Source organism: Cynocephalus volans, chromosome 11, assembly GCF_027409185.1.
Source record: "Cynocephalus volans isolate mCynVol1 chromosome 11, mCynVol1.pri, whole genome shotgun sequence".
Classification (NCBI taxonomy): domain Eukaryota; kingdom Metazoa; phylum Chordata; class Mammalia; order Dermoptera; family Cynocephalidae; genus Cynocephalus; species Cynocephalus volans.
The window spans coordinates 1,703,065-1,725,810 of NC_084470.1; the positions used below are offsets into that span (position 1 = coordinate 1,703,065).

The 22,746-nt window shown below is 39.3% G+C and overlaps 1 protein-coding gene across 1 annotated transcript in view; it reads right to left on the reverse strand.

The window, feature by feature from the left end:
* Nucleotides 1–7,315: 7,315 nt before the first annotated feature.
* The window catches only part of DPY19L1 (dpy-19 like C-mannosyltransferase 1), a 124,105-nt gene continuing 108,674 nt past the window's right edge, over nt 7,316–22,746 (reverse strand). The window contains exons 17-23 of the mRNA XM_063114509.1: nt 17,806–17,830; nt 16,969–17,088; nt 15,467–15,641; nt 14,676–14,775; nt 13,406–13,531; nt 9,775–10,037; nt 7,316–8,493 (exon numbers count right to left, since the gene is read on the reverse strand). Of these exons, the coding sequence (XP_062970579.1) occupies nt 9,881–10,037; nt 13,406–13,531; nt 14,676–14,775; nt 15,467–15,641; nt 16,969–17,088; nt 17,806–17,830 (703 nt within the window). The 3' untranslated portion in view covers nt 7,316–8,493; nt 9,775–9,880. The remainder of the gene's footprint in view (nt 8,494–9,774; nt 10,038–13,405; nt 13,532–14,675; nt 14,776–15,466; nt 15,642–16,968; nt 17,089–17,805; nt 17,831–22,746) is intronic.

A 22,746-nucleotide genomic window follows, 5' to 3' on the forward strand; every position in this document is an offset into this window, starting at 1 on the left:
ATAGGAATTTCTCAAAAGAGGACACACAAATGGCCAACTGGTATATGAAGAAATGCTCAAATCACTAATCATCAGGGAAATGCAAATTAAAACCACAGTGAGATACCATCTCACTCCAGTTAGAATTGCTATTATCAAAAAGACAGAAAATAACAAATGCTGGTGAGGATGTGGAGAAAAGAGAACTCTCCTACATTGTTGGTGAGATGTAAATTAATACAGCCATTATGAAAAACAGGCTGGAGTTTCCTCAAAAATTAAAAATGCAACTACCTTCTGCTCCAGCCATCCCACTACTGGGTATATGTCCAAGGAAAATGCAATCAATGTATCAAAGAGACAATTACACTCCCATGTTTACTGCAGCACTATCCACAGTAACTAACGGATGGAATTAACATAAAAGTTCATCAACAAATAAATGGATATTAAAATGTGGTATAAATACAAATGGCATACTATTCAGCTATAAAAATTAATGAAATCCTGTCATTTGCAGCAACATGGATGGAACTGGGGATCGTTATTTTAAGGGAAGTAATCCAGGCACAGAAAGACAAATACCACAGGATCTCACTCAGATGTGGAATCTAAAAAAAAAAAGTGTTTCTCATAGAAGTAGAGAAGAGCAAGGTGGTTCCTAGAGGCTGGGAAGGGGAGAGGGTGGCCGCGAGAGGACTCTTGGTCAACAGTAAAGTTACAGTTGGAGAGGAATCGCAAGTTCTGCTCTTCTAGAGTGACTATAGCAAAAAATAGCATATTGTCTATTTCAAAGTAGCTAGAAAAGAAACTCTTGAATGTTGTCACCACAAAGAAATGGTAAGTGTTTATGTGATGGATGTGCTAGCCACCCTGAGACAAACATACTATACACGTGAGTACTGAAACAACACATTCTACCTCCATAAACATGCACAATTAAGAATTTTTTAAAAAGAAAAAGAAATTAAGTGAAATTTAAGCTGTAGCTCCTTAGTCACACTAGCCACACTCCAAGTGTTTGATCACCACATGTGGCTAGTGGCCATCTCACGGGACAGAGCACATATAAAGCGTTTCCTTCGCTGTGGAAAGAGCTGTTGGACCCTGCTGCTCTAGGGCTTCTTTGCCTTCCCAGGTGGCCTAAAATTCCGGCCCAGGAGTAAACAGCGTTTCCTGCGGCCAGTGTCCATTCTCTTCTATTTTTCTGTCTCCTCCGGTTCCTAGTCTGGGGACTTTGATTCTGAACTTCGCCCTCCTGAGAGCTGCGGACCCACTGCCCTGATCACCTCTGCACCCTTGCAGGTGAGGTCAGGCTCCCGCGCGTGGCTCCAGCTCTTCTCCCAGCCCATGTTCCTGAGCGTGGCTGTTCAGGTAAGCACCATCTTGGTCCTCCCAGCCAAGCAGTGTACAGGGCAGGTCTTCAAATGAAACCCATGCTTTCCCTCCCCACGTGAGGAAGGCTCCTCCGGAGGGTTTGAGCACGCTTCTGCCCCTTATGAGGTGATGCTAGTGACTTGGGCAAGTCACTTAACCCATCGGCAAAGAGCAAAAATACATCAGGGGGATGACAAAGGTTCCATGACCTTACCAGGCTTCCCTCACGGTCCTTGGTCTACCTTCTCCTGTGCGATGACCATCAGACGTCCTCCTGGCTTCTCCAGGTGGCTTTTCTCTCCATGGCCCATCTCACCAAAGTGCCAGCCGAAGGAAAGGCGGTACTTGCCAGCCCTTTCCTCTCTCGTCACTCCTCTCCCCAGCCTCAAGATGCCCTCAAGGACTGACCCTCGTCCCTCGCGCGCCATTTGCTCCACTGAAGACCCATGGTTCACATCAATACGGATCTCTGTTAGATCTTGTCCCTTTCCCATCCAGCTTCCTTAAGAAGAAATCAACAAAGGAGTCAGTAGTTCTTAAAAAAAAAATGCTTTGCACACAGACTGTCAATGATCAAACCTCTGGCTTCAGGAAATTGATTCTGGGCAGAAATCTTTGTTCAGCTTGATGCTTTAGGCTCCATAGGGATCTTCTGGTGACAACAAAAGCTCTGTGTGTCTCAAGTAAACAGAGAACAACAATAATTATTTGCACCACTGAAAAATGAATGTCTAGTCACCTGGAACCAGAAATAAATTCAGTGTCAGTATCAAAAACAAAAAGCAAGGGGCATGAAGAAGACCCTTAACTGGAAACACGACGTGCCCTTCTGTGTGCAGACACAGCCGGGGAAGCCCAGGGCTCTCGTCCCGCATGGACCGTGGTGCTTTCCTGCCTGGGTGTGTGTGGGGCTGACGATGTCATGTCTCACCCTGCTCTTCTGCTGCCGTCATGCTGTGAAGGAAGGAGCTAGCATTTATTACACTTGGACTATACAACTTTTGCATATAAAACTTCACACAAACTTCCTAACAGCCACTCAGGACTGGCATTATCTCTCATCCACATTTTACCCAGGAGAAAACGGGCTTTCGAGAACGTGACTGGCTTGTGCTCGGGCTACACAGCTGAGTGTCGGAGCCTGGACTCCGATCCACGTTCGCTGTGTCCTCAAGCCCACGCTCTTCCCACCCACGCCACAGTGTATTTATTCTGTAATTATTTATTGTGCTGGCCACGACCTCAGTGTGCTCCAGCCCCCATCGGCATCTTTATTCACGAGTGTCGTAGACCCGCGACTCTCCTGTACTGCGCTGATCCTACTCTGCTTTTGGTACTAATGTTGAAGTCACCTAAAAAAATGAATTCTCATTTCTTACTCTGTGTGTGTGTAAGATTGCAATAATCAGTCTCTTGAATGTGTAGTAGAAAACGCTCACAAAACTGTAGGGATATGTTTTCTTTGAGGAAAAATGCTTTTCAAAATTGTTAATTCCACCTCTTTGCTAGGGATGACTGTTGCATCTAACATCTATTTCTTCTTGGATCAGTTAAGTTGTATTTTTCTAGGAATTTAGCCATTTAACCATTTCACAGCCAAATCTGTGTGCAAGTTTATTGACAAAGTTGTTTACAGTATCCTCCTCTTATCTGTTTATCCTCTGCAGCATCTGTAACTTGCCAATTCCTAACGTTTCACGCCTTCTCTCGTTTCTCGATTGTGGCTTTAAATAACCAACTTTGGCTGTGTTAACCTCTTTTACTTCATCAATTTCTGCTTACTGTTTCCTTCAACTTTGTGGGGAGGAGCTATTCTGCTGTTATTTATCTATACTCCTGACATAGACATTTGAGGTTTTTTGGCTTCATGTATGCATTTTAGACTAAAAAAGGGGTGGAAAAGTATATTTCTAGACCTGCTTTGAGTATACTTAAGCTACTTGTATTATTGTTCTATTTTTCCTCAAGTTTTTATCATAAATTCTTCTTCGACTCATGGGTTGTTTAAAACTGTTTCTTCATTTTGTATCAATTTCCAACATAAGGATTTTCAATTTTTTTTTTTTTTTTTTGAGAATTGCTATTTGGCCCTATGTATAATCGCGTCTTTTGTTCAACAAATATTGAACATTCATACGTGCCAGGCACTGTTCTAGGGGCTTGGATTACAGCAGTGAACAAAACAGACCAAAAAATCACAGTTTACTGGAGCTCACGCTGTTTGTCAATTCTTGGAACTATCCCATATGTGGGAATAGAACGTGTAGCCTTCATTTGTTGCGTGCAGTTCTCCTATGTATGATCATTAAGATTGCTTATTATTCAAATCATGTATTTTATTACCCATCTTTCTGCCTGCGTATTATATCAATTTCTAGGAGAGGTACGTTTAAATTTCCTGCTGTGGCTGTATATTTGTCTGTTTCTCCTGTTTATAGCTACTGCCCCGAGGCATATCCTTTTGAAAGACGAAAAAGCTGACGCTCAGTTAAGAACATGCCCTATTTCCAGACTTGAATCCAACTACCAGAGTTCTCTGCTCCCTGGTCAGCAGGGCACGTGCCTAGGCCTGACCATCATTGTATCCCGGGCCACACAACTGAAATCAGGTCAACAAAAGTCCCTCCCTCCCTGGAGACAGACAGATTTGTCTTTGCCATATTGCTTTCTAATAAAGTCATATGTTACTAGTTATGTCCGAACGTGTCAAGGTACCCAGCCAGGATATGAGGTTAATTTTTGTTTAGCTGTTTATAGAGGACATTTTTCTGCTATCTGTGATATTAATCTCATCTGAAGATGTCCTGTATTTCATTATTTCTTCTCCACAGCTGGAATACATACACTTCCATTTCTTTTAGTTTTAAAAAGAATTTTTAGTGCCACCTGAAATTTACTGCATTGTTAAATAAAGTACGATTATTTCAAAAACCATTAAGTGGTATTACTTGCCAGGAACTATGCTAGGAGGCATTGTGGGTCCAGAATGGAATAGGACATATGTCCCATCTGTAAGGACACAATATAGTAGAAAAAGTCATGTCGATACATGTGTGCAATGTAGGGGTTAGTGAGCACGGGCCGTTCACTCAGCCAACGGGTAGGCAGTCAGGGAAGGCTTCATACACGAGGGGACATGTGAATGCAATCCTGAAGTAGACAGTAATCGAGAAAAGCATATTCCAGGAAAAAGAAAAAGCATCTGCAGAGAGAAGAAACCTGCTTCTCCACACGTATTAAATTGCCAGAGTCATTTCTAAAGTAATTTCTCTTTATTATTTATTTTTTTCTCTGCTGCTGTATTCCCATTTCTCATTGACACTCTCATCGGGGTTTACGGATCTATAGCACCTGCCCCACCACTCTCCCCTTCTTGCAGCCATGAACAGGTATCTGTAACTCACACAGAATTCTTTCCTTAAAGAATCTACTCAGCACTAGGTCCATGATTAATAGAAATAATGTTTAATTAATCATTATTAACGTAAATGTACATGACAAGACACTTGCATACCATTCTTGAGTGTAGACTTGGAAATGGTGGCTGTGCAGAGGTAAGGCAGGGAGAGCAGGTTCTAAAATGTTAGCCCTAAGATATTAGAATCACATGGTGATTTTTAAATTTTTAAAAATTCCATATCTCAGGCCACACCTCCCTGGGGTGGGACACAAGCTTCAGTATTTTTCAAAGCTCCCCAAGTATTTCCAATGTGCAGACAAGTTTGAGAATGACTACCTTAGGTGTCCAAGGGCTGGAGGAATTACTAAATCATACTCGTCTAGGAAGAGGATTTTACAGGACAAGAGAAGGACACCGAATCTGAAGTCTGGTCAGTAAGTGGATAAAAGTGAAGACCTGAGGGGCCTGGCCAAAGAGCAGGACATCATCATTAGGGGGCAGAGCCAGTAAAGCTGAGCTCAGAATTAAGATCAGTTTTCATGGCATGTTAACAAATCTACTTAGAAATGGTCATTTCTCATTTTCATTTCTTTTCATTTTTTTTTTTCTTTTTTAGAAATGGGTAAGGACTAAAACTGCCAGAGAAATCAGCCTAACAACTGAATAAACTGAATTCTGCTAAATTCGACCTTTTCCCCCAAGCTATGAAATTTGCATACAGCAAGCAACAGCAACAAGAAAAACATCCAGGTACTTAAAAATCAATGAAATGATATTCTGTTGCATTAAAACGAGCATGCCCACCTAAACAGAATACTGGTAGCGCTACCACTTATTTGAAAGCCGTTTGATAACACTGCGCATGTTTAGAGTAGAGTTTTGGGTCAGATTGAGTATAGAAAACATTGGGAGCCAGTATCACTGCTATCCTCATCTCTTTGCAAAAAAAGAAAAACCTTCTATCCTAATTATACTACAATGACTCAAAATCTTAAGAATAAAAGTCTTCAACTCTTCCATTCATTCAGAATTTTTTAATCTCTCTCATGGAAGGAAACATAAAAGGAAAGAGTTTCCCAGACGTTTCTGTACCTTAATATCCTTTTCAACTTCAAATGCAAAACTGTATTTGTCCTGATACAGTGCTGGGAAATAAAGCCTAACTCAGGAATGTAATGAAGTTTGAAAGTAGCTCCTCTTTCTTTGCACTGAGAACAATTTTAGTTAGTTAAATTAGAAACTTCTAGTTGGGGGCAGGAGAGAGGGAAGGCAGAAGAGAGAAGGCGGCCATCCGTGACCCGGTACGATTCTTAGTTGCCCTCTAACAGAGAGAGAGATTAAGGATTTCTGGGGCCAAAACAGAAGTAATAAAGTGGAAAATGAATTTTTAAAATCCCCACACATCACTGAATGTATCTATTTTCTTCTGGACAGAGTAATGTTACAAAAGGAGGTTCTATTTCAAAGGATTTCCACTCCTTTCCCATCTCTGAACTAAAAAGAAACAAGGTCCCATTTACAGCTTTAAAATATTTAAATCCTTAACTCATATCGGTGCTTTGGTTTAGAGTGACTGTATCTGTTCCCTGTTCCTGGCCAGTTCTGCTGAAGCAATACTCCCTAAGAGACACAGAAGGGCCATCTACCCGGCCCTGGCGGGACACGCCGTCAGGAGTGCAGCGCCCCAGAGGCCGTCCACTAGAACGGAGGTCCTTAGGTATGATCCCTGGACCAACAGCACCAGCACCAGCTCCACCTGAGAACGGGTCAGAAACACAAATCCTAGGGTCCCGTCTTAGACCAACTGAATAAGAAAGCTCTGTGGCAGGACCCAGCACTCTATGGACCTTCCAGATAATTCCGATGCCCACTAATCTTGAGAACCACTGTGTTAGAACACCTTATTTCCCCAATATGTCAGAATCAAAGTGTCACTGTGTTAAAAGTTAACTATACAGGAATGGAAAGACTAAACTTCTTTTCCACTAAATGAACAAAACCGTAAAGCTGATGTTCGTATCAAACAAAAACACGGAGCTACAATTTAGGATACGCTACGACACCAAATGTTCTGTGGTTTAATGTATGAGAGAAAGCTTTTGGCAACTCCGTAATTAGCCCTAAAATCCAGTTTTAATGAATTATTATGTCCCCTGACGGAAAGAATAAGCTAATGTAAGTGACCCTCCCATAGATACAAGGGTACTTCAAAAAGTTCGTGGAAAAATTGAATTCAAAGATAATATGAATCCTTCCATCAAGTTTTTGAAGACCCCTCATATAAGAAAAGTTGGGATAATCTTTTAATAGTCGGTGCCTACCACCACCAATGAGGGGATCAGGGGGACCACGGATGCCACGGATGCCACGGTACCTCCTTCCCCTTTTCTCAGGACTGCGATTGAGGCCAATCAGCTCACGGTTACCTGAACACACAATGAGGCCAAACATGTTCACAGTCCAGGTGGAAATGAAAGTAACAATAAAAAAAAGCACTTTCCACATTTTTCATGATCTTTTTTATTTAACATATATAGTACATGTAAACAACTGGCATAAAATTCATAAAAATACATACACCTATGCAATATCACTTTATTATTTTCTCCTTAACATCATTGGCCTATTTTAACACTACGTTTTTCTGCCAAGCATTTTGAGAGGCTTTTCTTTTTTTTAGAAATACTGCCCCAACTTTATTTTTTCTAATGTCACAGCAATAGCTATTTCTGTCACCTCTTTGCCCATCCTTGCTTTCCTCACACTAAATCAAAAATATCTTTAAATACTAAAAATATGTAAAATACTGAGCTGTAACACTGTTTTGTCATGTATGTGGAACCTACTTCTGCTCCACGTTGCCATCAAAGATATTCACACCCCACAGCACAGGCTGCTGCTGCCAGTGCACCCTCAAGGCCTCCGTTCTAACTGGGCTCACCCAAAATATAATCAGAGCCTGCTGGTGGAGGTACATTAATAAATGCTGTTACAAAAGGATTCTTCTGGAAAAAACTAATTTAGACCACTTTTAATGTTTCCCAACATATGAAACAGTTCTAACAATATTTTAATACTTTCTTCCTGTACAGAATTTCCAATCATTATATGTGAACTTATTATTGGAGGGTGGGAAGAATAGAGAATAACGTTAAAAGTATGATTTTTAAAAATGTAGCTGCTGGATGTACAATATCAGCCGCACTTGGGTTGGAAACAATTGCACAGGAAGCAGATCACACCTGCCCTCCTGCCACCAAGTCCACTCTCACCCTCCTCAGCCTCGAGTGTTCTATTCCCATTTATATGGATTGCTGCATCACTGCTCAAATGTTACTCCTAATACACAAATCCCCAGCTGCTTCCCTGTTTTCTGAAGCTGGCAAAAGCCTAAGAAATAAAACAGTCAACCAGCAAGCGAGAAAGAGTGACCGCAAACATGAAGAACACTGACACAGTCACTCTCCTGGGCGGACTCCAGGGAGGGGGACTCTCTGGGAGATGCTGGCCCCGGGCTCGGGGGCAGGGTTGGGGACGGTGCTCCTCTCCGAGGACGTGCTGTCTCTGCAGCTGACTAACACACGCAAGCTAGTGCTTCCCCCAGACCAGGCTTGTCCTTTTGGCTCTGGTAAGAAGGCAGAGAGAAAACAGCTCTTCACTGGCTCCCAGGAGTGGGCACCGGAAACCATCCCTGAGGACACAGGTCTCAAGGACAATCCACAATGAGGTTAATCTGCCTGTGGTTATAAAGAGAACACTGTATAATTAAACGTGTAGTCAGCCACAGTCATGGTTTTGCTTACAATTTATAAACCTTAAAACCATTTCTCAGAACTACGAGGAATCACCATTTTGAAGAATCTCATTTCACACAAATTAACCTCTAAGAAAAAAAAATTCACAGAAGGAATTCAAAGCAGGTTGAAAATTTTTCAAAATAAAAATAAATAGGAAGAAAAAAGTAAAGAGAAAGACTCAATATATTCATTTCTCATACTGAAACGATGGTTTTTAGAATCGAAATTATAACAGAAGGCTTAAGGCTTTGTCTTATTAAAGACAGGTAATCTTAAAAGTAAACTATAAAAATTCCATTCATTTACTTTTTTGACAGAAAAATTAGTCACGTGTTATTATATCTTAATAGGAAAAGAAAATTATCATATACTACAGTCTTCTCTGCCACTCTAAGTTATGTCTTATCAAAAATACTTGTACATTAGTTTCTAGATGCATTGTATTTGGAGTTGTTCAAAATAGCTTTTCTCAAAACTATGATTAAACAAGAAAAAATTTTAAAGTGGTTTAAAGGTATTAAAATATAAACATTTGAACACTAAAAATGAGGGAAAAAAACAGTTACCACTGAAATTTTTTTAAACAAGAATAAGTACTTGATAAGCAACAAAGTTAGTAAATATCACTTATTTGACAAGAAAATGTTGCGGGGGGGGTGGACATAGATAATGCCACACGGTTGGAAGTCAAAGGAATTTGGTCATAATCACTAGGTCCAAGAGTCTGGATTATTAATGGACAGGAAGGATTTCACTGACAAGAGCAACAGAGAATAAAAAGCACGAGGAAGTGAAATAAATAACTCCACACAGCAAATGCCCACACCTGCCCCATCTACTTAAGTTCAAGTTGATGACGGGCTGATACGACTGAAGATCTTACAATAATCACTGAAATGTTCAAAAGACTAAGGAAGAGGCAGAAATAAAAGAAGCAAGGGGCATTAATAGTCCATAAACTATGAAATCAGCCCCTATACAGTTCAGAATTGACTATACTTTCATATCCTTGTCATGATCCATCATATATTTCTAAGCAGGTGGCTTTGCTCACTTTAGCACAAATATTTAAATCAAGTACAAGCATATACTCATTTGCATAGCAAATTTTAAGCGGTACATTGAAATAGTAACCAATTGATAAAGGTGTAAGTCATTTTTACAATCAGAATGACATTCAAATTGACCAAATTAAAACGTTTTCTATTTGAAAACAGTTACCTATAAAAGTTTTTGAGATTTGAGTTAAAAACTACACATGACTTATTAGCGAAACATTAAAACCGTTACTGATGTAGTTCTCCGTAGGCGACAGTTCATGTAGCAATCATTCTTTTATAACTTCAAGGACTTTGTAAACACTGTTCTGGAATACAGTGGTAAAGTGAGGCTTGGAATCCTTCACCAAGAGGTTACATAAGGGAGTTTTCCCAGCATTAGCAGGATCTTCCACATCCCATATTTCAGGCATACTGCAACCAGGTCTAGGAAAAAGAATGTACACATGAAAAATCAATGCACATCACATACGTGCAGACAGAGCAGAGCACTCTTTCTATATTCCTGATCACATTTCATTTTTCTACTTAAATTAACTTAGTTTTTAAAAAATCCTGTCGTCGTCCTTTATATTTTTGTAAACTGCCATAACTCCTCTTTAGGGCAAGGTGAATGCAGCAAAGGGGACCATAAAGAAAGAAAGACCTGCAGAATACATGTGCTCAGGTGCTGGCATAAAAGAGACCTCAGTTAAATTCTGCCTCTACTACTGCCCATAGTCACTAGAATTTAAAGAAAATTCTAGAATGAGTCAATTGAAAGAAAATCTGGTAGTGTCAAGCTTACATCTTAGCTAAATGCATAACTAAATCTTAAAAGGAATATAATTTTATAAAGAACGGATTAAGTGAAATCCGTATCATTAGATATTTGCTAAAACAAGTCCCTCAAAATAACTGTATCATTTATTTTAAATCAAGAACAATTTTACAGATATAACTGTTGGATTTTGCTAGAGTTCACACTTTATTTACTTTCTGAGAAATTTTAAAAAACAGAAAAATATATGGAAAAATTACAGTGAGTTGAGAACTGTTGCTGTTTTGTCATAGTTGCTTCACCTTTTTTTTTTTTTTTTAATAAGAGAAAAAAACATTTCCGACAAAACCCTTCTCTTCCCAGTGGCAGTCCCAAGCCCGCTCTCCACACGAGGCAAGCACGGCGGGAGGGACGTACACGCCTTCCCTTCTGGAATAGCATCTTTAATTTAAAAGTAATCAATCATTACAGAAGTGTCAAAGTAAAAAATGAAAGTCACCACCATCTCCAATGCCGTTTCTCAGAGACGACTTCTGTAAACAGTCCAGCGTATATCCTGACAGACTTTTTTAAATCCATGTTCAGACACACACATACACAAATGCAGATACGGACGTATTTATATACACAGATGCTCCTGTATTATTTTTACAAAAACGGGATGATTCTGAGACTCTTTACTTAACAATAAACTGTGGCCATTTTTCCATCTCGGTACATAAAGACCTACTTAATTCTTTTCAATAGTTGCTAGTCCTCTTATGTGTTATATAGCCACTCCTTCACGGATGGATATTTTAATTGTTTTCCCATTTTGCCTTTATAAAACAATGCTGTGGGGAAACATTTTGTGCCTCTTTTCCACAAACTAAACTTCTAGAGGCACCACTATCGCTCTGTCAGAGGTACTTTGCCTCCTTCCAATCGCCTTCCAGAAAGGCTGTGCCAATGAGTGTTACCATGGAGAGGTCTGAATGCACACCTTTCGCACACCCCTGCTGACACCAGATTCTACTGACGTTGAACACCTATGGTAAGGTGGTTGGACTTGGGTTTTCCACCTTTAAATTTTCTCATACATGTCAAGGTTGAACTGTTACAACACTGAGGGACAGTGGCAGAAGAGGGTGAGACATACAGGAAGGAGACAACTACCCTGAACTTTCCTGAATTCAACAGCTTTTAGGAAAAAGAAAAGGCAGAGAGCTGCCTTTATGACCTCTGTCTGCCTCGTGCAACACCCTTTAGTCCTTATCTGAGTTTCTTAAGGTTTCCCCAGGCCAGCCAGCTACATCTTTAAATAGCATCAGTGAAAATCTGAATGATTTCTGAATACACATATTTTAATTTTATGTCAACTCTACTATTGGAACTGATGAAAGAAAGCAGAGAACTGAGAAAAAAAGAGTAGTTAATTAAAAACTCATCTACAACTTGCATTTGGGTGTACTTTAGTACTTATATTTGAACACACAGTATCAAATATTTAGAATAATCAAGTCACACAATTAAGCCACTTGTAAATGAGATCATTTAAATATAGTGCTCTCCAATGTGCCAGGTACAGATTAAGCACTAGATGACTATTAACCCCTCTTCCCTGTCCTCTGAGTTCCCCATTTGCTTCCTCTGTTCTGACATATTTTTATGTTCCAGTAACCTGCAGGCGTCTGAGGCTGCGTAACTGAATTGGAGAGCATAGGCCGAGGCAATAAAAAAGACCCCAAATACTGGCAGAAAGTTCTGTAAGAACTCAGTTCTTCCTACTGTAAGTGTGAACACTAGATAACTCTCAGCTCCTTTTCCCTTTCCTTTCCTGAGTTCCCCATTTGCTTCCTTGTCAGAACAGAAAGCACAGCTTTTGTTTGGTTCCAAGGTTCAAGCACAGTGGACCTGTCCAGGATTTCCTGACAGCATGGAGTCAGCCTGGCTGAAATCCTATAGTAGAAGGAGACTGCTGTTTTCGTTAATGAGCAGGGAAAACAGATGAGAGAAAGTCCCTCCTGCAGAAACAGACTCAGCAGTGTCAATCAAGGTCCAGATGCAGACATCAGCACACACCCGCTCCCCAACCCAGCTCTCAGGCTAAGTGCCCATAAGTCATCTGAAGCCAGTTAAATGGCTACTGATTTTGTTTAGTGTGCAAGACTTCTTGTCATACCTTCTAAATTTGCCTTCATATCCCTTCCTATGTAGTACATAAAACAGTGCTTTGCCTATCAGAACATGAGACTGCCACAGCTATGCAAGTCCAAGCAGCTCTACCAACACTTCAGAGCACAAAGCCTCTGCCATCTCACATATTCAAAACACTATGCAAACGTCTAGAAAGAAAAGAAGAATCTTGAATCAAGGTTCATTTTTAGCTTGAAGAAAAAAAGGTCATGAAAATAACTTCTATGGTCAGTAACCTACAGGTGTCTTAGGAAAGTGAAGTTCAAGGAAAGAACAAGATCCTGATTCTAACAGAGAGCTCTCAGTCCTTCCCATTGCAAACGTCAGCTCACCATTCACCTATTATAACATCCTTGTGAAATCGCTAAGAGTTGCTTACAACATTTTTGTGCTAAGTTTATATAACAAAGCTAATTAAAGTTGAGTATGTGAATTTTATATATTCATATGTTCTTAAGTACTTAAAAGTATTTTCCAAGTTATCAAAACAATAACATTTTCTATAAATCCTAATTAAATTCAAGTCACGTGGCACATATTCGTAAGAAAATAATTCAACAATCAACAATGTTTTTAAAAACATCAAAGGCAAATATGAACACTTTGGAAGATATCAGTTAGTGCCGATATAATCCTTTTAAGATAGTGTTCATATGCAAACCATTATAAAAGAAACATTTATAATAACTAGAAAAGAAAAAAAACTCCAATTTAAATAATTACCTAAAAAGTTTTTTCCACGTATACTTTGCAAAATGTTATTTATCTCTCACACATACCACAACCAAAGCACTTGCCCTGAGCCTGAACTAACTTTTCACTTCTTATGATGGTTAAAATCATTGCTCTGAATACTCACTTGGATCTTCTTATACACCACGACTCTTCCAGAATGTAGTAATTCACTTTTAACTTTATCAATTCTTGCTTCACTTCTTCAGCTGCTTTCCGACTATACATTGAGTATACTATTTTCGTTCTGGCTCTTCAAAGAAAAATAATTGGGCAGAAAATTTTCAAGATTAAAAAGATACAATCCATACATTTGAAAGAAAGCACTGAGTGGGACTAGAAGAAAGCCCATACAGAAGAATCAGGTCAGAGAAAACTCCTCACAGGAGTGGCTGCTGAGGCCACCACGAGGTGGAGGCAGGGTCCTGAGAGAACAGGTTCAGTTTCAGACCACCCCTGCAATTACAGATGCAGTCTTCTTTTTGTTTATCTACTTGTTTTTTGTTTTAATTCTTCACCACTCCACCCCATGTGAGAGCGAGGTGCCCTGTGTGCGGACAGGACGGACCACAACAAACACAGCCACATGCCTCCTCTGAAGCGACAACAGTCCCAACTTGGACATCTATGATAACTTGCATTAAATGGTTCTCCATTTTATTTCTAGATTTAAAAAAACCAAATAAACTTCTTCAACTAAATTGCTCTGGAAATTGGCTTGCTGAAATTGATTTTTTAATGAAAAACCTTTTTATTTGTAAAATGTATGTCCCACAGTTAGGCAAAATAATTTACTAACTGGATTCACCTAATAACTTGGGAAATGAATAGCTTCACCTACACTACAAATTGCATGAAAATTAAATCTATTACCTCTTCTAAGAAAACAGCAGGCCCTAATTATGAAAATAGTAAGTCTCAAAAAACTCAAAAATGCCCAAGATCACTGTAGCAGGCTATATTGGTAAAAACCAGAATAAAACCCTCTTTGAATGGAATTCCACTTCAACTGACTCCTCCAAATTCAATAAAAATAGCTTATAAGCAAACCTTAATAAATGTAAGCTAATGAATCTTCAGGGGAACTGAAGGATGCTGATAACTAATAAAGACCTGGATATTTTGGAGTTCTGTTAACTTGTAGAAAACTGAGACAGTATTTCTTTTATCTGCCTGGTAAAGATGACAACCCCAAAGGTGGTAGTTTTAGCGCTCAGTGGAGCCTTAACAGTTTTACTTCTAGGCAGCGTCTTACTTCAGCACTCCTCTCCCTTGACTATAAATCCCAGCTCACGATATCCTTTCAGAAACTCTCCTCCCCCCTATTTTGCTGGTTTCCTTGCTCGCTGTCTGTCTGTAGGGAATATGTGGTTTTAACAGTGTGACTGTGCACCAACCTCAAGCCTGCATCTTCATAATGTGGATGATTCACAATGGGCCGAAGTGCAGAGAGCTTGACACTTGCCATCGTGGGCATGGCACCAGCAAACACTGCATCTGGAAGGCAAGAAGAAGGCCTGAGGAAGATGCCTGGTGCGCAATAGAAGGGGTCTAATTCACAGGTGACAGAGCTGAGGCCCAGGAGGTTCGTGACTCTAAAAAGCGGCCGTCAGCAACCAGGCTCGCGTAAGCTATTTTCCTTGGAAAATAAACCTTCACCATCTCAGCATGAGAATTTTTTTCTTTCTTTTTTAAAAAAAATATCTTAGAAATCTTTACTAGTTCTAGGAAAGAAGTATCAAATTGACTAAGAAAGTTTTATAGCACCAAGGAATTCAGGAAGATGATTTAATATTCGATCATTTGATACTCAGATAATCTAAGTCATGAATACACATGAATAAAATATCAAATTCCATGAGTTCATTTAAAAAAAAAAACGTGAATATTAAAAATTCATTAAGAAAATAAACATAATAAAAAATATTTTAAAGGTGGCAATAATAACAGAATAAATTTTGAAAAAATTAGAATCTACGGACAATAGCAGAATAAATTACTAAGAAAATATGTATAGTATTTGCCCTGCAAACCATTGAAACAGGATTGATTTCTCCTTTTTTTAGACATTCTAAAAGGAGCACTGCTTAGAAAGAGTAAGACCATTGGAAGTTACTTGGGTTTAAGATTTTGCAGTAGTATATAAAATTATGGGAAAAACACTAGGTAAATAATATGACAGTTTTACCTGGTTTAGTACTATATTTGATCCATTCTATAAGTTCTTCTTGTGGTAAATTGCTGAACTCCCCTACGATATCCCACTGGGTTTGTAGATTTGCTGAACCTTGTATTGACATTGCTGCTAATACAGCAAAAACAACAGCACCAGGATGTACTTTGCAAAAGAGCCATCCAAATAGCTAAAACCAAATTAGGAATACATTGATAATTGTTAGTACAAAGCACGCATGTACCCAACAAGCAAAAGTTCTTCCCAGAGAAAAACATGATTCTGATGAAGTCTCAGATAAGGATTAGTTATCATAAAGAACAGTTACAGAAACAATGGTCCATCAGCCTTACATAGGTGAGACATGACTTAAGAAGCTCCTCTCAACCTGCTCTGTCTGCTGCCATATTCAGGTAAAACCAGGACCACCTACACAATTTGCGAGGCCCAGTGCAAAATGAAAATGTGGAGCGCCTTGTTCAAAAATTAGTAAGAAGTTCAATACAGCAACAGCAAGCATTAATCCAAGTACAGGGTCCTTCTGAGCACGCCATCAGCCCTGGATAAGGCTCGCAATCATCAGTCACACTGTGGGATGAAGTTTTTTAAGATGAGAGGCTTCTAACCAGCCTCCTCTCCTGCCCAGCCTGGGGGAGTCAGGAAGAGCGGAAAGCAGAGCCCTTCTAACACAACACCAACATTCTGTCTGGGAACCTTGAGGCTGGCTAATTTTTTCCATATTCAGATAGTCCACACTCAATAACAGCACTTTGTCCCTATTTTTCTCTCCTTAATATTATTTCTCTACATGTCTGTAGAGCTAGATTTCAAGCTTATTGAGGGCATATACACTCTGGCTTTTTTATTTTTCCCTCCACCACTCTACCCCCACTACTGTGTGGATGCTCAGTAAATATCTGCTGCCTTTAAGACAAGTACTGCTGTTGCACTTTGGCTAGTTGCTGATGAAAAGGTGACACTGTGGAGAAGCATAAATCTGTGAATACAGAGCAAGGAGGCAGTTATGCCGAAAAATAAGCAGCAAATAACCGAGGATGGCTTAACCTAAATTTTAAAAAGTAAAATCAGGGATGTGCACACTAAACTCAAATAAAAACATTTTTTTAAGCTTGATGCTAAAAAAGAACATACAATTTGAAAGTACCTACAACTTGAAATCAATTGTTAGAATTCTTTGTGATATGAATGTCAAAACAAAAACAAATTATTTCTGCAATTAAGCTCTACTTTCTATCAGCACCTGTAATAACTACTCATGAAGTCAGACTGCACTGATTTAGTGTTTCTTGTACATCAAGGACTATTTTATAAGTTAGAAAGATAAAAAAATCATCAGTTTTGGCCCTTATCATTTAGAAAAGATGAGTAGAAAACCATGACAACTTTAAGACTTAAAGAACTTTGGGTAATTCAATATTATTTTAGGGCTGCTCACTAATAACAGGCTGGGTAAATATATCCTAGCAGGTGTAACTCCAACATGACAACCACATTACCTGTCTTGAGCAGATCAAGGAAGCCATAACACACATGTGTGGTGTCAAGAAGAGTTTTAGTCTCATAATTAAAATACCAAGGGCTGTATACGCCAACAGTTGCAAAGCATGATAAACCAGCTGAAAGAAAAAAAGAGAAAATATTTTTTACTGCTACTAATTGTGAAGTTTAATATACTGTTGAGCTGGAGAACATACAGAAAAGGACACTTCTTCCTTAGTAACAAGAATTAATACTACTATGATTTTCTGAAATTTCTCAAACCATTCTTAAATTTTACTTTCAAACTGCTTCATTTTAGTAGAAGGCTAAAATTCTAAAGTTACTAAGGCAAGCGTTTCTGTAATTGTGCCCATGGTCAAACTTGCAGGGCCCACATTCTGAATCTACCTTGGCAGACCAAGGCAGGAAAATGGTAAAAAATGACTGCTCCCCCAAAGCCCCAGAGCTCCACCCTGGAACTGCCATCCAGGAAGGCTGGATGACTAGGAGACGGGAGCAGCAACCAGTCTCTGCAGCCTCAGCGCAAGGTGAGCAGAGAGGAAAGTGATTTCCAATCATGCAAAAGGCAGCTCACAAATGCATCTAAATGGGTTCCAGAAATCAACTGCTATTGCTGTAAGGATTATCAAGGCAGACCAATGAGTTCTCTAGTTAATTGTTTTAACAAATGAATGGTCAGTGAATCTGCATGTAGCAATCTCATAAAAATACATACTAGGCTATTTTGAAGATGATTAATGACAATTGCCAGTACACTTAGAAACTAGAACTAGAAAGCCCAAATATGTACAAACATCAAAATAAGTAAAATTTTGGTAATGTTAAGTCTTTACCTCTCCATGATCAAGCTGGTGTTTTCTGAAATGGGAAAAAAAGTACTGAATCATTGAATCATTATTGGAACACTTACTTCGTTAATTGCATTTTTATCTTACGAATATGGATTTTACACCCTCTATAGTATTCCCTCAGGACACATATATGTAAATCAAAATAACTAAAAGTTATATACTAAAACTGATGCTACAATCATTTAAGACAGTTTATCAAAAAAAGACTATGTTGCACTATATCCTGAATATTTGACTACACAGGTTTTTACTAGGTCAACAAAGGCACACTGTGTTTATCCCGTGGTTATCCGGCACTCTCACTTGGGCTATCCCAGCAAAGCAGGGAGTGAAAAAGAACTGCAAAGCATTCATGGTCCCACATGCTGCTTCTGACCCCCAGGGGCGCCCCATAAATTGCAGGCACAATAGAGACAATTCAGGGTTGGGGAAGACACATGAGATTTCTTCAGCACCAGCTGTAGAACAGACAAAGAGCCACGCAATTCCACCTCTAGCTTATCTGGACAGGGTTAATTTCTTGAGAAAGGATACATGCTTAGAGGCCCAGGTGTCCTCCCCATATCTCACTCCTGCCCCCAGCACAGACTTTCATCACAGCAGTGAGAGCAATCTTCTGAAGGCGGAAAGCCGGTCATACCACTCCCTTCCTTAAAACCCTGTGACGGGTTCCCTGTGCAATTAAACTCCCGAATCCTTACCATGCTACCCACGGTCTTCCTCACCTGGCCCCACTTCTCATCCTTGACACTCACCTCCTACCCTGTTCCCTCTTGGTCTCCGTGCTCTGAGCACACTAGACTGACTTACTCCTTAAAACATCAGGGAGGCCTCTGACTCCCACCACACTGAGTGTCCTTTCCTTGATCACTCCCACCCCACTGCCCTGTTTTATCCTCTCAGAGAAAACAAAATACTCATGTACGGTTGGCTGGATGACCTATCTCTCCCTACAACAATGAGCCCTTCAGGAGTCCAGGTGACAGATTCATCCATCAGTCCACTCAATTTCATAAAGCACTAAAGACCCTGGAGACAGAGCAGTAACAAAATGGAAAAAAAATCCTTACCCTCACAAAACTTACATCTGAGTTGAAGAAAACAGGAAAAAAGCAAATAAACATATGCGACATGGTGGCTAGTGCTGAGGAGAATAGGGGCCAGGGTGAAAGATGCAGGGATGTGGGGTGCCTGGGAAGGCAAGTATTAATCCAGAGGTCACCAACTGAGTGACATGTGAGTGAGGCCTGAGGAAACTGAGAGCACCAGTTCAGAGGATCCCAGGGAAGAGCATTTCACGCAGAGAAAGGAGGACGCTAAAGCTCCGTGGTAGGAAAGTTCTAACGGGCTAACCACAAAGCGTGATGTGAGAGGGAGCGTGATGGAGAGGAGATCAGAGGGAATGTGGGACCAGGAGACACAGGGCCCTGGAGACCGCGATGAGGACTCTGATTTCATTCCAAATGATTTGGAAAATGACTTGGAGAGAGCAATAACCTGATGACTTCTGTGTTCAGAGAAAAGGCCCAGGACAGCAAGGGCAGAAACAGGGCATCAGTCTGGAGGTCAGGAGGCAACAGTCCAGGATCCTGATGAGGACCAGGGCGGAGGAGGGGTCAATGGTAGCAAAGTCAGGATATAATTCTGAGGGCAACAACAGCAGGACTTCCAGATGGATCAGAGGTGGAGTGTGAGAACAGAGGTGCCATACAAGATGGGGAAGGTCTAGAGGTATGCCAGTAGAGGGACAGTCAGAAACTCGGTGCTGCACTCATGAAATTTGAAATGCTCCCTAGCAGACAATCTTAAGTACACAAACATTAAATCATGGGTATTCCAGAAGGGAAGGAGAAAAGGAAAGCCATGGAAAACTTATTGCACCAAGTAATAACGGAAAACTTCCTAGGTACAGGGAGAGACACAGACCTTCAGATCCAGGAGGCTCAAAGATCCCCAAACAAATTCAACCCAAAAAGATCCTCTCCAACACACATTATAGTCAAACTGGAAAAGCTCAAAGACAGAGAGAGAATATTAAAAGAAGCAAGAGAGAAGTCACCTATAAGGAAGCCCCTATCAGACTAACAGCAGACTTCTCAACAGAAGCTCTACAGGTCAGAAGAATATGGGATGATATATTCGAAACACTAAAAGAAAAAAACGCTAGCCAAGAATACTACACCCAACAAGGCTATCTCTCAGAAATGAGGGAGAAATAGTGCATTTTCCAGACAAACAAAAGCTGTGGGAATTCACCACCACACGGCCAGCCCTACAAGAAACCCTCAAGGAAATCCTGCACCTGGAATCCAAAAAACTATAATCACTACCATAAATACACATGAAAGAACCAAACCCACTGGTAGAACAAAAATGCAAATGAGAAAAAGAAATCAAATTTTACCACAAAAAACCATAATGAGAATGTAAGAATGCCCCTGCTTTATCTCTGATTTTAGGAATTTTGGTCTTCTCTCTTTTTCTCTTGGTCAGTCTAGATAAAGGTTTGCAAATTTTGTTGATTTTTTTTAAGAATCAACTTTTGGTTTTGTTGATTTTCTCTATTGTTTTTTAATTCCCTATTTCATATATTTCTGTGGCAATCTTTGCTATTTCCTACTTATATTTTCTTTTGGTTTAGTTTGTTCTTTTTTTTTCTATTTTCTTAAAGTAGAAATTAACATTTTTATCTCAAAGTGCTCTCTAATTTCCCTGTGATTTTTCTTTTTACCCATTGCTTATTTAGTAGAGTGTTGTTTCATTTCCACACGTCAGTGAATTTTCTAAATTTTCTTCTGCTACTGTAGTCAGAGAAAATATTTTCTATGACTTTTGTCTTATTAAATGTATTAAGACTAGTTTTGTGGCCAAAAATAAAGTAAGATAAATAAGTAAATAAATAAATAATAAAAATACCATTGCCCAAGGAGGGAGAAATAGAAATACATTTACAATATTTCAAAGAGGAGTTACTTTTACTGTTCTCTGATATGTGAAGGTTTCTTTACTTCTATCACATCAGATAGATTTACAACTATTGCTGCTATAAAGATACATCAGCATTTTTTAAAAAATAACACTAATAACAATTTCACCTCAAATGAAGAGAAATATTGGCACTATATATCAAAAGCTTTTTCCTTTTCTGCTGGCCCCAACTCAAATTCTTCAGGTATAAGCAAGGGCACAGTCACAGCAAATTATTTCTAAATAAGAACACAGATTCTCTCAGGAGAATGTGCAATAATTTACCAATGTGTTAGCAGAGATTAGGAGGTGGGGGAATAATACAAGGCTGTGTATACTAAGGGTAAAAAAGAAAATATAGACACACATGAATTCAACAATCCCTACTCTCCAAAAATTCCACAAAAGAATGAAAGTAAGTAGAATGAAAGTAGAATTTAAACTTCCTTCACTGCATCCTCCAATCCCACACTCTTAATAGTTATAGGCTTTATCCTTCTAGATCACTCCTATGTACAAAAAAACATAAAATTTCCATATTTTAAACAAAAGTGCAATCATCCTATACTTGTTGCTTAAATGTTTTATTTAATGGTGTATGATGGGACTATTTACATACATAAAGATGGCCCAACATTCCACTACATGACTGGATTGTAATTAAATCAATGCCTTACTAATAGATATATTTTGGTTCTTTCCATATTTCACATTACACACAATAAGCATCTTTTTACCATGATCTCTGCATTTTGTGAGCATTTTTACAGGGTACATTTGCAGTGGTGGAACTGCCAGGCTACAGGTCCACGGCATGTCTTGCTACGTACCTGCTAAACTGTCCTCCCAACATTTTCCTCCCATTCTTAAAAGCACTGAATATTATTAATTTTTACAAGTCTGATAAGTAAAAGCGTTTTCACTTTAATGTGAATGTCTTTATCACAGGACTGAGCACCTTTCCATGTGTCCTTAGCCATGTGTAAACTTTAACTCATTCAATCACTATTCTTTACTACGTACCAGGCACTGTATATAAACTGTTGAACTGAACAGAAATCATTTCTCCCTTCAGAACATACAGGTAACACACCAGTATTTAAGTCCAAGTGGTGATAAATGGTAAGAGAGGAAGAGAAAGCATGCTATGGTGAAAAATAGCAAGCAAAGAGACAAGGGATCTACTCATAAATGGTCAGAAAAGGCCTCTTGAAGAAGGTGACATTTAAGCAAGGATAAAGAAGTTAGCCATGCAAAGAGCCTGGCTGTCAGGGACGGGAGGGGGCACAATCATGGTCATAGGCTGTTCCTCCTGCAAAGCTGCAGAGACAGGAAACAACTTGTCATTGCTAAAGAACAAAAAGAAGATACATAGGACCTGAATGCAGGGGAAAAGGAGAAATGACTTTTCTCTCAATTGCCTTTATGTGTCCTGCACTCAGTTTTCTAATGATATTTTAGCATTTTTCTTATTAACTTGTAGAAGTTCTTTATATATGATAGTCATTAGTTCTGTGTCATATATTGCAAATATTTTCCCCAATCTGTCCTTTTTCTTTGAGCAATGTTTACAGTATCTTTTACCAAACCAAAGTATTTATCTGGTCTACTGTGTCAACCTTTCCTTTTAACATATAAGTTTATGTAATGCTTAACAAGGCCTCTCTAAGATTATAAATATATTCTCTTGGTTAATTTTAGAGTTTCACATTTTTCCATATTAAACTCTTTGCTCCATCTGGAATTTATTTTGTGTAAAAAGTGAGATATGAGTCCAGTTTTATATTACCCTGCTCATTTCTAAACCACTCACAAGTTAATTTATTTTCCCAGCTGAACTGAAGTACAAGGCCGTGTCCTTTAAGTGTTCTACACATAATCTGCTACGGTCAGATTATATTGGATGAGATCCGAGGGATGAATAAGTGATGTTCTCTGCTCTGCACAAATAGGGAA